The sequence below is a fragment of the Dama dama genome, chromosome 18 (genome assembly GCF_033118175.1).
Source record: "Dama dama isolate Ldn47 chromosome 18, ASM3311817v1, whole genome shotgun sequence".
In the NCBI taxonomy this organism is placed as follows: domain Eukaryota; kingdom Metazoa; phylum Chordata; class Mammalia; order Artiodactyla; family Cervidae; genus Dama; species Dama dama.
This window is the reverse complement of record NC_083698.1, coordinates 42304906-42319101: the sequence shown is the minus strand read 5'-3', so window position 1 is coordinate 42319101 and position 14196 is coordinate 42304906. Positions and strand designations below refer to the sequence as shown.

Sequence of the window (14196 nt, the reverse complement as noted above, 5' to 3'; positions counted from 1 at the left end):
TCTTAATCCCACAGGTCTAGCCTTTGCGATGTTGGCAGCAGTGCCGCCAGTGTTTGGCCTATACTCTTCATTTTACCCCGTTATCATGTATTGTTTTTTTGGAACCTCCAGACACATATCCATAGGTAAACTAAACCTTATAGTTGATGTTTTACTACCTTTCCTTTTGGATTTCCCAGCTTTGCAATGTGCCGAAGAAATAGCATGTTTGTTATTAGGACATCAAACATTTGTTACTGTATGCCCAATAGGTGCTTTTAAAAGATACACTCTCTCTCAAGATTTCTAGAATTAATAGCCTTCTTGTAATATGGACATAATAGAAAAAGACAGTTTTCTTGACTAAAAAGAGTAGTTGTTGAAATCTGTGATGTAAGTACTTCAGTTCATAATACAATTTGCTTGCATCTGTGTTTTCTTTTTATTTATTTTATTAATGGTACTTCAAGTTCCTATTGCTATGCATACATTGCATTTGCATCTTATTTTAGACCCTGAATTGTACATGGTTTATTTTTAGTGTATTTAGGATCAGGTTTATATGGGTTTCATAATAGTATTGGTGCTGCCTGAGGGTGCTACCAGCCAACACACACACACACAAGTCTCAGATGTTCATTGCTGGGTAACAAACACACCCAAAATTTATCAGCTAAAAACAATTATTTGATTATCTCTCATAGTTTCTGTGGGTCAGGATTTGGGAAGGGCTCAACTGGACGGTTTTGGCTTAGCATCTCTCGAGCAGTTGAGAGTCAGGTGGGAGCTGAGCCAGAGCAGCTGCAGGAGGCGGGTCTCCCTGTCCCTCGCCCTATCCTCGTACCTCTCCCCCCACCCTCTCTCCGTGGGGTCCTTTCTGGGGCTTTCTCATACACAAGGCTGAAGCACAATCAAGCAGTACAGCTCTCAGGCAGAAGCCATATCCGCTTTTGTTACGTAGCCTCACAGGTCACACAGTATCACTTCTGCTGCATTCTTTTGGTTACTAGCGTGCCACAAGTTCACCCAGATTCAAGGAGAGAGAAATTAGGCCACCTCTTCATGGGCAAATGTCAAAGTTCTAGAAGAGTGTATGGAATGGAAGATTCTGTCACTGTGCAGTGTTATTTCAGTGAGGATTTATTGACCTCACCTGTCTCTCCTGGGATACTGGCAACAATCACATTAGATATGAAACTTACTTCTCTTGTTAATACTTCATTATTTCAGGTCCGTTTGCAGTTATTAGCCTGATGATAGGCGGTGTGGCTGTTCGATTAGTACCAGATGATATAGTCATTCCAGGAGGGGTAAATGCGACCAACGGTACAGAGGCGAGAGATGCCTTGAGAGTGAAGGTCGCCATGTCTGTGACCTTACTTTCAGGAATCATTCAGGTAAGACTCACAGATGTGGAAATAAGCTCTCATTTGCTCATTTTAATAAATATCTTTTGAGCACTCCTGGCTGGTCATGGGCAGAGTCAGCCAGCAAAACTTCAGAGCTTGGGGTTTGTAGCCCAGGAATGCCAGTCCCACTGCATGCTTTACTTAAATTGATATTGAGTAGGAACTAGCTAGCTTCAGTTGGGTACGTTAGAGGTTCTAAAAGCAAGACTAGCTTGAAGTCGGGTCAGTTGGTAATGGGAAAAGGCATTTCTTATCTGCCTGGAAGGAGCAAGCAACGACATGAGTAAGTGTGCCCCCAGTTCTGAGGTACAGGGAGAATAGAAAGGGTGCCCAGTGCTTTGGGGGGCTCCAGGCCCCTCCAAATGCCATTGTTTTCTGAATAACCACTGACTGATTTGTTAGCTACTTACCTGCTGTAGATACAAATTTGTAGTGTTAGAAAGTGGTCCAGAAAAAACTTTGGGATGTTTTCTGTTGGATTTAGCTTCCTGATCTATCATGTGATTTATTTGTCTCTTTGTCATTTAAAAAAAAACAAATAGTTTTGCCTAGGTGTCTGTAGATTTGGATTTGTGGCCATATACCTCACGGAGCCCCTGGTCCGTGGGTTTACCACCGCTGCAGCCGTGCATGTCTTCACCTCCATGTTAAAATACCTGTTTGGAGTTAAAACAAAGCGGCACAGTGGGATCTTTTCAGTGGTGTATGTAAGTAAGCAACTTCCCCACTTACTAGTACTGTTTCCCTTCTTTATTTTCCCTCCTTCTCTCCTGTATCTGAAGACTCACTGTGCTTATTTCTAAGAATTTCAGTAGAATGGAGAAGATTTAGGCATTCTAAGGCTTTTCTGAGAAGAGCATTACAAGGGGAATTAAACCTTAAAGTTTCATTTCATTAACATGTAATACTATCTACCTCACAAGGAATTTTTTGTCAGGTCTGTATTTGGTGGCTACACCTTTAGCCTAATTAGCTCCAGAAACAACTTTTTCATAAGATCAGATTAGCTTCTCTTTGGGAACGTGAAAGTGAAAGTAGCTCATTCATGTCTGACTCTGCAACCCCATGGACTGTAGCCCGCTAGGCTCCTCTGCCCATGGAATTTTCCAGGCAACAATACCAGAGCAGGTGGGCATATCCTGCTCCAGAGGATCTTCCCAACCCAGGATTGAACTTGTGTCTCTTACGTTCTCCTGCATTATAAGCAGGTTCTTTACCATCTGAACCACCAGGGAAGCCAATTTAAAGTCATTCTGGGATAGCATCTCTCTCTCTCAAAAACTGCTTGCTCAAGCAGCTGAAAATTGGAAGCCTATAAAGGATTTGACTAACGCACCTAACCAGTTTAATCTAATATAATATACATAGACCCTTCCACCAACTCAGAGAAAATATAAATTATTTACAATGAAATTGTAAATACAATGTAATTTACATTGTAAATTACAATGGTAATAACTGATCATGTACAGCTGACCACAACTTCTAAAAATTCAGTTTCACATGGTGCAATTTAATTAGCAATTGATAACTAAAGATGGCTTAAAACCCCCATACATTTGGAAACTAAAAACATATTTCTAAGTAGCCCATGGATAAAGAGAAAATTATGAAATAATTAGAACCACATGACAGTGGAAGTGCTACTGATCAAAACTTCTGAAATGCTGCTAAAGATATTTTTGAAATGAAAGACCTATATATGGCCTTTGTAAGAATTCATGTGTCACACACTGTGTTAGGCAGAGTCAATGGGAAGACAAATGTATTAGTTGCTTAGTTGTGTCTGACTCTTTGCGACTTCATAGACTGTAGCCCGCCAGGCTCCTCTGTCTATGGAATTCTCCAGGCAGGAATACTGGAGTGGATTGCCTTTTTCATCTCCAGGGTATCTTCCTGACCCAGTGATCAAACCCAGGTCTCCTGCACTGCAGGCAAATTGTTTACTTTCTGAGCTATAGGGAAGTCCCCAGTACAATGGGAAGGCAAATCAGTTCAGTTCAGTTCAGTCGCTCAGTCGTGTCCAACTCTTTGCAACCCCTTTAATCGCAGCACACCAGGCCTCCCTGTCCATCACAAACTCCCGGAGTTTACTAAAACTCATGCCCATCGAGTCGGTGATGCCATCCAGCCATCTCATCCTCTGTCGCCCCCTTCTCCTCCTGCCCCCAATCCCTCCCAGCATCAGGGTCTTTTCCAATGAGTCAACTCTTCGCATCAGGGGGCCAAAGTACTAGAGTTTAAGCTTCAGCATCAGTCCTTCCAATGAATACCCAGGACTGATCTTCTTTAGGATGGACTGATTGGATCTCCTTGCAGTCCAAGGGACTCTCAAGAGTCTTCTCCAACACCACAGTTCAAAAGCATCATTTATCGGCGCTCAGCTTTCTTCACAGTCCAACTCTCACATCCATACATGACCACTGGAAAAACCATAGCCTTGACCAGACGGACCTTTGTTGGCAAAGTAATGTCTCTGCTTTTTAATATGCTAACTAGGTTGGTCATAACTTTCCTTCCAAAGAGTAAGCATCTTTTAATTTCATGGCTGCAGTCACCAAAATAGTAAACCACTAATCACATATGGGCTGCCCAGGTGGCTCAGTGGTAAAGAATCCGCCTGCTATTGCAGGAAATGCAGGTTTGATCCCTGAGTCAGGAAGATCCCTTGGAGATGAAAATGACAATCCACTCCAGTATTCCTGCCTGGAGAATTCCATGGACAGAGGAATCTGGCAGGCTACAGTCCATGGGGTCACAAAAGGGTCAGACATGACTTAGCAACCAAAACAAGTCACATATATGTGTAATTAAGTATAAATGTGTTAAGTGCTATGAAGGAAAAATCAGGCTGCTATTAAAATTGAAAATTTTTATGAAAATATGAAAACTGAATAGGGAGACCTTTAGATTAGGGATCTATATGTCATACACATAAGATGGCAGCACAGAAGAACGTATGCTCATCTTCTCCTGTGAGAACTCCAAAGTTACAACCAGATGGTCAGTACCGAAATCAGATTGATTATATTCTTTGCAACCAAAGATGAAGAAGCTGTATACAGTCAGCAAAAACAAGACCAGGAGCTGACTGTGACTCGGATCATGAACTCACTGCAAAATTCAGACTTAAATTGAAGAAAGTAGGGAAAACCACTAGACCATTCAGTTATGACCTAAATGAAATCCCTTATGATTATACAGATGGAGTGACAAATAGATTCAAGGGATTAGATCTGAGAGAGTGCCTGAAGAACTATGGACAGAGGTTCATGACATTGTACAGGAGACAGGGATCAAGATCATCCCCAAGAAAAAGAAATGCAAAAAGGCAGAATGGTTGTCTGACGAGGCCTTACAAATAGCTGAGCAAAGAAGAGAAGCTAAAGGCAAAGGAGAAAAGGAAAGATACACCCATTTGAATGCAGAGTTCCAAAGAATAGCAAGGAGAGATAAGAAAACCTTCCTCAGTGATCAATGCAAAGAAATAGAGGAAAACAATATAATGGGAAAAACTAGAGATCTCTTCAAGAAAATTAGAGATACCAAAGGAACATTTCATGCAAAGATGGGCACAATAAAGGACAGAAACAGTATGGACCTAACAGAAGCAGAAGATATTAAGAAGAGGTGACAAGAATACACAGAAGAACTCTACAAAAAAAATCTTCATGACGCGAATAACCATGATGGTGTGATCACTCACCTCGAGCCAGACAAGTGGGCCTTAGGAAGCATCGCTGGAGTGCGAAATCAAGTGGGCCTTAGGAAGCACCACTACAAACAAAGCTAGTGGAGGTGATGGAATTCCAGCTGAGCTATTTCAAATCCTAAAAGATGATGCTGTGAAAGTGCTGCACTCAATATGCCAGCAAATTTGGAAAACTCAGCAGTGGCCACAGGCCTGGAAAAGTCAGTTTTCATTCCAATCCCAAAGAAAGGCAATGCCAAAGAATGTTCAAACTACCACACAATTGCACTCATCTCACATGCTAGCAAAGTAATGCTGAAAATTCCCCAAGCGACGCTTCAACAGCATGTGAACCGTGGACTTTCAGATGTTCAAGCTTGATTTAGAAAAGACAGAGGAACCAGAGATCAAATTGCAGGCATCCATTGGATGATAGAAAAAGCAAGAGATTACAGAAAAACATCTACTTCTGCTTTATTGACTATGCCAAAGCCTTTGACTGTGTGGATCACAACAAAATGTGGAAAATTCTTCAAGAGATGGGAATATCAGACTACCTTACCTGCCTCTTGAGAAATCTGTATGAAGGTCAAGAAGCAACAGTTAGAACCAGACATGGAACAACAGACTTATTCCAAAATGGGAAAGGAGTATGTCAAGGCTATATATTGTCACCCTGCTTATTTAAGTTATATGCAGAGTACATCATGCAAAATGTCGGGCTGGATGAAGCACAAGCTGGAATCATGATTACCAGAAGAAATATCAATAACCTCAGATATGCAGATGACACCACCCTTATGGCAGAAAACAAAGAAGAACTAAAGAGCCTCTTGATGAAAGTGAAGGAGGAGAGTGAAAATGCTAGTTTAAATCTCAACACTCAAAAAACAATAATCATGGCATCCTGGCCCATCTCTTCATGGCAGATAGACGGGGAAACAATGGAAATGGTCAGAGACTTTATTTTGGGGGGCTCCAAAATCACTGCAGATGGTGACTGCAGCCATGAAATTAAAAGATGCTTACTCCTTGGAAGAAAAGCTATGACCAACCTAGACAGCATGTTGAAAAGCAGAGACATTACTTTGCCAACATAGGTCTATCTAGTCAAAGCTATGATTTTGCCAGTAGTTATGTATGGATGTGAGAGTTGGACTATAAAAAAAGCTGAGTGCTGAACAATTGATGCTTTTGAACTCTAGTGTTGGAAAAGACTCTTGAGAGTCCCTTGAACTGCAAGGAGATCCAACCAGTTCATCCTAAAGGAAATCAGTCCTGAATATTCATTGGAAGGATTGATGCTGAAGCCGAACCTTCATTATTTTGGCCACCTGATGCGAAAAACTGACTCATTGGAAAAGACCCCAATGCTGGGAAAGATTGAAGGCAGAAGGAGATGGGAACAACAGAGGATGAGATGGTTGGATGGCATCACGACTCAATAGACATGAGTTTGAGCAAGCTCTGGGAGTTGATGGTGGACAGGGAAGCCTGACATGCTGCAGTCCATGGGGTCGCAGAGTCGGACATGACTAAAAGACTGAACTGACTGACTAGGTTAGGGATGTAGGAAAGTAGCTTTGAGGAAGTGACAATTAAACTGAGTGTTTCTTTGATTAGAATAGAGTCCAACTGTGGGTGTCCATGCATGCTCAGTCATATCCAATTCTTCGTGACCCCATGGACTGTAGCCCACCAGGCTCCTCTGTCCATGGGATTTCCCAGGCTAGAATACTGGAGTGGATTGCCATTTCCTTCTCCAGGGGATCTTCCCGAGCCAGGGATCAAACCCACAGCTCCTGCATCTCCTGCATTGGCAGGCAAATTCTTTACCACTGAGCCACTTGAGACGCCTCCAACTATGGGAATAGTTCCTAAATACCTAAATTCTTCATTTCCCATAATAGCTGATAACATGCTTCTTACTCAGATTTCTCAAAATGCCTTGTCACAAAGGAAATAGGACAGAGATGCACACCAGAGAATGCTCTAGGCGTTGATAGGAAAGGTTTGTAGCCTGGTCTTGGCGGTCATCTACTTGCCCAGGGTCCAGATGAGTACTGACTGCACATGGGGTGCCGAGACTGCAGCCTTAGGAGACGATTAAGTGGCTTTCTTCTCTTAAGTTTCCTGGACTTCTAAGTTTCAGCTACTCTCTTGCCTTCGAAGCTCACCTGATTCCTCTTTCATCTGCTAAAAATGATTTCTCCCGCTTTCAGTTCCTAAAAGCTTTTCTGTATATTTGCTTTCAGATTATTATGCTGATATAACCCATGGTCCTTTCCTAATGCTCAGGACTCAGCTTCAGAGTGACTTTTCTGAATTTTACAATTCTACATTGAGACATTAGTGTAGCAAAGAACACTGTAATAATAAGATTGTTGGGTAGGTATTACAACTACGAAGTTGTATAACTGGGTAAAAATGACTCCTAGTGGTGAAAGCTGCAAAGAGAGAGATTTCAGCCTGAGAACTGTTAACTGGAAATGTCCACTACTGGGATGGCTAGTGTGCATTAGAGCACTAGACTGTCTATTCAGGGGCTATTGCTTGATGTAACATCCAGTGTTCACTGTGTTACAGAGTACAGTTGCTGTGTTGCAGAATGTTAAAAACCTCAACGTGTGTTCCCTAGGCGTTGGGCTGATGGTTTTTGGTTTGCTGTTGGGTGGCAAGGAGTTTAATGAGAGATTTAAAGAGAAATTGCCAGCACCCATTCCTTTAGAGTTCTTTGCGGTAAGTTGACTTCCAGCCACATTCACCTAGCTGTTTCTGTGAATGGTTTTGAAGTGGGACGGGGAGAGAGAAGTTAGACCTTTTTTCTCTCTGTTCCTCTAAGAGAAAGTTGGAGTTTGTCAAGGGGAACTTTTACAAATACAGTGACAAAAGAAGAAAAGCATTAAAACATAGGCATGGGTGACCTTTAAAATATCGATGAAGACTATTCATAAAAATGTGAATGTAAATTATCTGAGTGAAATTATGGAGATTTTTCTTAGAGTTTTTATTGTCTAATTGTTTTATGATGAATATGTAATACTTTAATGACTTGAAAAAATTAAGCTGTTTCTATTTTGGAAAGAGCAAAAGACAAAGATTCCCAAACTTTGTTAATTCCTGGCACTTATAGGTCAAAGGGAATACCTAACTAATAGTTCCATTTACTAAGTAATCAAGTCCAAACAATTTAATATGTATTTATGTCTTTATTGCTTTGGATGAGAAAAAAAAATATATATATATATATTTATGTCTAACAACTTAAGAACTGTTTGTAAAAATAATGCATATAAATTGAAATAAAGTGTTATTACATTCTTAAATAACCACAGCAATTTATTAATGAATTTGTGTGGCTTGTGGACACTGCACAACCCCTCAAACCTGGGAATCAGACACCACTACCGTCATTTCCTGTTCACTTTGATTTTTGTGTAGTACTTGTTTTCTAAATCACAGTGACCACTGAATGCCCAGCTTTGCAAACCTTTGATATGACTGAAACCAACATAGTAAGAACTAATGTGGAAACTGTGAACTACTCAAACTAGAAGTTTGCATGGTATCTGACAGGTGTCCCTATTTCCCATGAAAGTCTCACAGACCCGGTGAGCTGTCCCTGGGACTCTGGGGTACTTCGGTGTATAGTTGGGGAACCACAGGAGAAGAAATAAGAAGGATAGGTATCTGATCCAAATTTAGCAAGAAGTTCCAGCCCCAAACCCTACCGGCTGGTATAGCTCACAAGGAAGCCAGTGCCTTTGATCCTCTTCCTTGCTTTCATCTCATCTACACCCAAATAGGACTGTTTCTCATCATCTCAAGACTTGTTCTATCACTGGGGTTTGACACAGAGTTCCTGTTTCCTCTTGGAGAACAACAGGAGGTTCTCAGCTCCCTTGCATGGCAAAGGAGAAGGACAAGCCCTAATCATGAAGTAAATAATGAAGACTGTTTTTCCTGGCTGAGGTTCCTAGCTCTGTCCACTTTCCAGATTCCCTTTAAAGTTTTCCTCATGTTTCCCAGAGCAGTGGTTCTCCAGAATTCTTTCATTGTAATTATGGTTAACCTGTGTTTTTTGGTTTTTAGTTTTTGGGTTTTTTACTTATTTGTGTGTTCCTCAGAGCAAGGAAGAAGGAAGCCATATTGGAAAATTGGGAACAGTATCTCTTTAAACATAAAATTTCTTTCTTATCATAAAATTGTTTGGGGTTTTGTAATCTGTTTCAAAATGCATCTGTGTGTATTGGTAGGAAAGCTGTGGTTTAAATTATTTACCACTGCATAAAGTTGATGCTCCAGAGACTTGAGCCATGTGTATCCTGTGGATTTGAATTTGGGGGCACTCCCCCAGTTTGAGATGCACAACAGATGCAGTTAAGGGTGACAGACATTACCACCAACAAAGAAGAGGCATTTCATCCTGGGGCCAGAAGCAGCCATGCCCTTGGCCTCGCGGGCTGCTGTGTCTGATCATGAGCTTACCTTCCTGTTGGTTCCCTGCAGCAGGCCCCTCCGTGGGGGACTGGCTCCCTTCTCTGGCCACCCCTATTCCTTTGCTCCTGAGTAACCCACGTGGAAAATCCTACCGGCAGTCGTGCTTTGGGATGAAGAAAGTTGCTATGTCTTCTGTTATTTTCTCTTCTTGTAGTTCAGTGAGGCTTGTACTTCACACACAGACTAAATCCAGAAAACCTTATATATAAGGACACTCAGTGACAGGAGGTTTCACCCTGGCTCTCGCACAGACATGGGAGTAGTCAGCCATGCTTCTGGAGGTGCTGGTGGGCACCTCTAACCACCTTGGTGCTGCTGTCCTGGAGACAGAGTCCACAGGACGCTGATCCACAGCTGTAGATCCAAACATAGCTTTTACAATGATACACTGGCACTGTACCACCCTCACAAGACATATTTCATGTCCTTTGTTTGTGCCACCTTGGCCGGAGCCCCATCTTACTTGCCCTAAATGCAAAGCCAACTCCTCGAAGGTTTTACGGCTTCTTTCTGTTTGTAGCCAAACTAGCCACATGCCTCAGGATAAAACAGAGCAAAGTAAAGAGGAAAGAATTCCAGGTCACAAGGAGACTGTAGAGTCCACTTTAATGTTGTGGAGAAGAGTCTTTAGGAGAAGTTAGAAATGCTGGGAGCTGACTATAATTCTTCTTTTTAAAACTGAATGTGTGAGAATAGATTTGGCTTGGCTAACAAGTTCTTTGAAGCTTATTTTTGTGATGTTTGAATGTCTATTTCTAATGCATTCAGGTTTGCGTCTCTTTCAGGTGGTTATGGGAACTGGCATTTCGGCTGGGTTTAACCTGCATGAATCATACAATGTGGATGTCGTTGGCACACTTCCTCTGGGGTAGGAAAATAGTTATAAGTAACAATATGACTTAAATAATCAGTGGATGAATTATTGCTTATATCTCCTGCTTTAGTATTCTTGAAATGAAAAATCATTTTCGCCTATATATCAAATAGCTAAGGGTTTGGGGTGTTTTTTTAGCTTGTGTATGTGTGGCAGAGGTTATTGTGGTAAAAATAATAATAATAACATAAAATTCACCATTTTAATCATTAAGTGCACAGTTCAGTATATTCAGTACAGTCACATTGTTGTGAAACAGATCTCCAGAACTTTTTCACCTTGCAAATCTGAAACTCTATACTGTTAAACAATAACTCTCCATTCTGCTTTCCCTCCAGGCCCTACTTTCTATCTCTATGAATCTGATTATTTTAGTACTCATAAGTGGAATCATATACTATTTGCCTTTTTTGTGACTGGCTTATTTCATTTAGCATAATATCATCAAGGTTCATGTTATAGCATGTGACAGGATTTTCTTCCTCTTTAAAGGGGAATAAAATTCCACAGTGTGTCTCTACCACACTTTGTTTATCCATTCATTCATTGATGGACATTTGGGTTGCTTCCACCTCTTAGCTATTGTGACTGATTCTGCTATGAGCATGAGTATACAAATATCTCTTCAAGACCCTGTTTTTAGTTGTTTTGGATATGCACATAGAAGTGGGATTGCTAGATCATATGATAGTTCTAGTTTAACTTTTTGAGAACCTCCATAATGTTTTCCATAATTGTTGCACCATTTTACAGTCCCACCAACAATGGCATGTGGTTTTTAATTTTGTTTTTTTTTTCCTATATAGCACTTACCAGTTTTTTATTAATAGATCTCTTCCTGGGTAGCATAGGAGTTAAAAGCAAAATGACCTAAATCTAGCCTGTCACTTAGTAGCTTTGTGACCTTGGGCAAGTCACGTACCATCTCAAAGCCTCAGTTTCCTCCTGTGCCAAGTAAGCATGGTAATTAATGACTATCTCAGGGGCAGTTGTGAGGCTGGGAAACAGTGCAGGTAAAGCAGTCCATGTAGCACCTGGCACACAGTGCATTGTCTAGACGTGTTAATTGAAAGTTCTGTGGCTCATTATTTCAACCAGTTTTCTTATTTTAGACCACATATTGCTGCCTTGCTTCATCTGTTTTTCTTATTTAATTCTACATTTTAAAATTTTTACTATTATTTTTTATATTTAAAGGAGTAAGAGTGACTACAAGCCTCTCCTGGTCTCGTCTGTCCCTCTCTGATCATCTCTGGCTCTCTGTATCTCTCTGTGTGTCTGTGTCTTTTTGTCCCTGGTACCGTCTTTTCATGCCACCCTCTCCTCTCCTTGCAAAAGAACAGAGTCAGACATTTGCCCAGGTGTTGGATATTGAAAGAACCTGGCATATTCCATCAGGGCTTGCCCCAGGGACCAGCTAAGAATCTCCAGGGAAGCCCAGGGAGGAAGAGTTGCTCTCCAAGCCAAAGTTCACCCAGGGAGCAAGTGTTGAAGGAGGAAGCCTGCACTCAGCTTCAATGAATTGCTATCATAAATGCGTTACTTATGATTCATGTAAAAGTATAACACAGCCGGGCGCGCTGGTGTGTGCCTGTAGTCCCAGCTACTCGGGAGGCTGAGGCTGGAGGATCGCTTGAGCTCAGGAGTTCTGAGCTGCAGCGCACTATGCCGATCGGGTGTCCGCACTAAGTTCGGCATCAATATGGTGACCTCCTGGGAGCGGGGGACCACCAGGTTGCCTAAGGAGGGGTGAATCGGCCCAAGTGGGAAACGGAGCAGGTCAAAAAAAAAGTATAACACAGTGATAATCCTTGCTTTTCTACTTGCACTTATAATTTTTTAAGTACTTTTAAAAGTACTTTAAAAAGGATTGTGATGGCTCACAATAACACTGTCGACGTGTGTTATCCTCACTTAACAGATTAGAAAGGTCATTTATTCTCACTTATTCAGCATATATTTATTGAGTGCCTATTAGGTACTAGGGACACAGCAGTTAAAAACAGAAGTGAACATGGGAGCAAAAAAAGTCTTTGCTCTCATGGAGCTGATATTCTACTAGGAGAAATAGGCGATACATCAGTAGTGAGACATGCTGTAAGACAGGGGAAGCCAGGTCAGAGACAGGAGGGGCCGGGGCTGCTCTTTTAGGTAGGGTGTCAGGGAAGGTGACATTTGAGAGATGTGAGTGCAGTTCGGTGAGTCCCAGCCTGGAGTCTTCTGATAGCCAGGTGTGTGATCTTTCCATTACCTCACACCTGGGTCGCTAACATAGTTAGTCATGTGATAAACACGAGTCTTTGGATCCAATAGATAACCCTATTCAATAACTAATCATAAGTAATTTACATGGTGAATTTTTACACTTAGATTTCTCCTTTTTAAAATTCACATGCCGCTATAATTCCTACCTAATACCTTCCTTTCCCTATTGCATTATACCCAAATATGCTTACCCTCTATTAGTAAAAGTTAAATCTTAAAAAAAAAAAAAAAAAGTACTGTTTTGAAACTTGGCTTCCCAGAAACCTTATCTTTATGGAACTTTGCTCAAAACCAGGCAGGAAACCAATAATGCCTGTCTAACATCCTATCTATGTACAGTCATACCACTTCAGTGATATATGAGCCTCACTGCCAAACAGGAGTGGTTTATTTGCCCACAGTTTTTCTGTGTAGGTGAGGCTCAACTGAGTGATTGTCTCACTTGGGGTCTCTCAGGCAGCCACAGACTCTGGGATGACTGGGGCTGGAGGAACCGAGAGGACCTCGCTCAGATGTCTGACAGCTCAGCTGCAGTGGCTGGAACAGCTGAGGGCTAGCCGGCATCTTCTCTCTACACAGGTCTCCAGCCAGGGTATCTGTGTATCAGCTCAGGGCAACAGGACAGAAGAGCAGAAGCTGCCAAATGGCTTACCACACTCATTCAGCATCACTCCCACCACATTCTGGTCAAAGCAAATCAAATGGCCAGCCCGGATTCAACTAGAGGGGAAACAGACAAAATCTAGATATGGGAGCAGCACACACATGTAAGGGAGGAATTGTTAATGATTGTATTTGAAAACACTGCTGTAACTACCATACTTACCCACACACACACGCTTAAATACACAATACAGTGTCCAGAAATTGATAGATGATGGTTAAAAGATCTCATTCACGGCAATATATCATGTTCCTTGGTTTACTTCTCTTAATTCATTGCCGCATACATTCTTTTCTCATATTCTTATTCCTCAGACCCAAACCTGCTGCCATGCCTTCTCTCCTGATTAATGCTTATGCAGCGAAGTTGCAGGGAAGGACAGTAAGTTCCATGGTCAGACCTCCTGGGTCTGATTCCCAGCTCTGTCTTCAGTAGATCGCTTAACTCTGCAAATATCCATTTTTTTCACCTATAAATTGGGATAATAATGACACCTATGTAAAAGGATTGTTGTAAGGACAAATGAGATGACATATGTCACGCATGTAGCACATAACTTGAGTTTAACACATGCTAGGTTCCTTTCCTTTGCTCCTCTCCCTTTCCCTTACCCCAGGAGACAACCCCTTCATCATTGTTATATGACACAGTATGAGAAATAACATGGAGAGGCAGGTTCTTCACAGTTTTGTTGAACTTGGTAGATGAGTTATTTGATCTTGGGCAAATTGCTTGACCTCACTATGCCTCATTTTCCTCATCTGTAAAATGGAGATTATAATGGTGCCTAGCTCACGGTGCTGTTAAAGATAGG

General features: G+C 41.6%; 1 protein-coding gene across 2 annotated transcripts in view; it reads left to right on the top strand.

Annotated features, from left to right (window-relative positions):
• The window catches only part of SLC26A5 (solute carrier family 26 member 5), a 36564-nt gene that overhangs the window by 5400 nt on the left and 16968 nt on the right, over nucleotides 1-14196 (top strand). For both annotated transcript variants that reach the window (XM_061166339.1, XM_061166338.1), the window contains exons 3-7: nucleotides 15-125; nucleotides 1210-1376; nucleotides 1931-2095; nucleotides 7666-7818; nucleotides 10365-10447. In XM_061166339.1, coding sequence (XP_061022322.1) covers nucleotides 15-125; nucleotides 1210-1376; nucleotides 1931-2095; nucleotides 7666-7818; nucleotides 10365-10447 — 679 coding nt within the window. The remainder of the gene's footprint in view (nucleotides 1-14; nucleotides 126-1209; nucleotides 1377-1930; nucleotides 2096-7665; nucleotides 7819-10364; nucleotides 10448-14196) is intronic.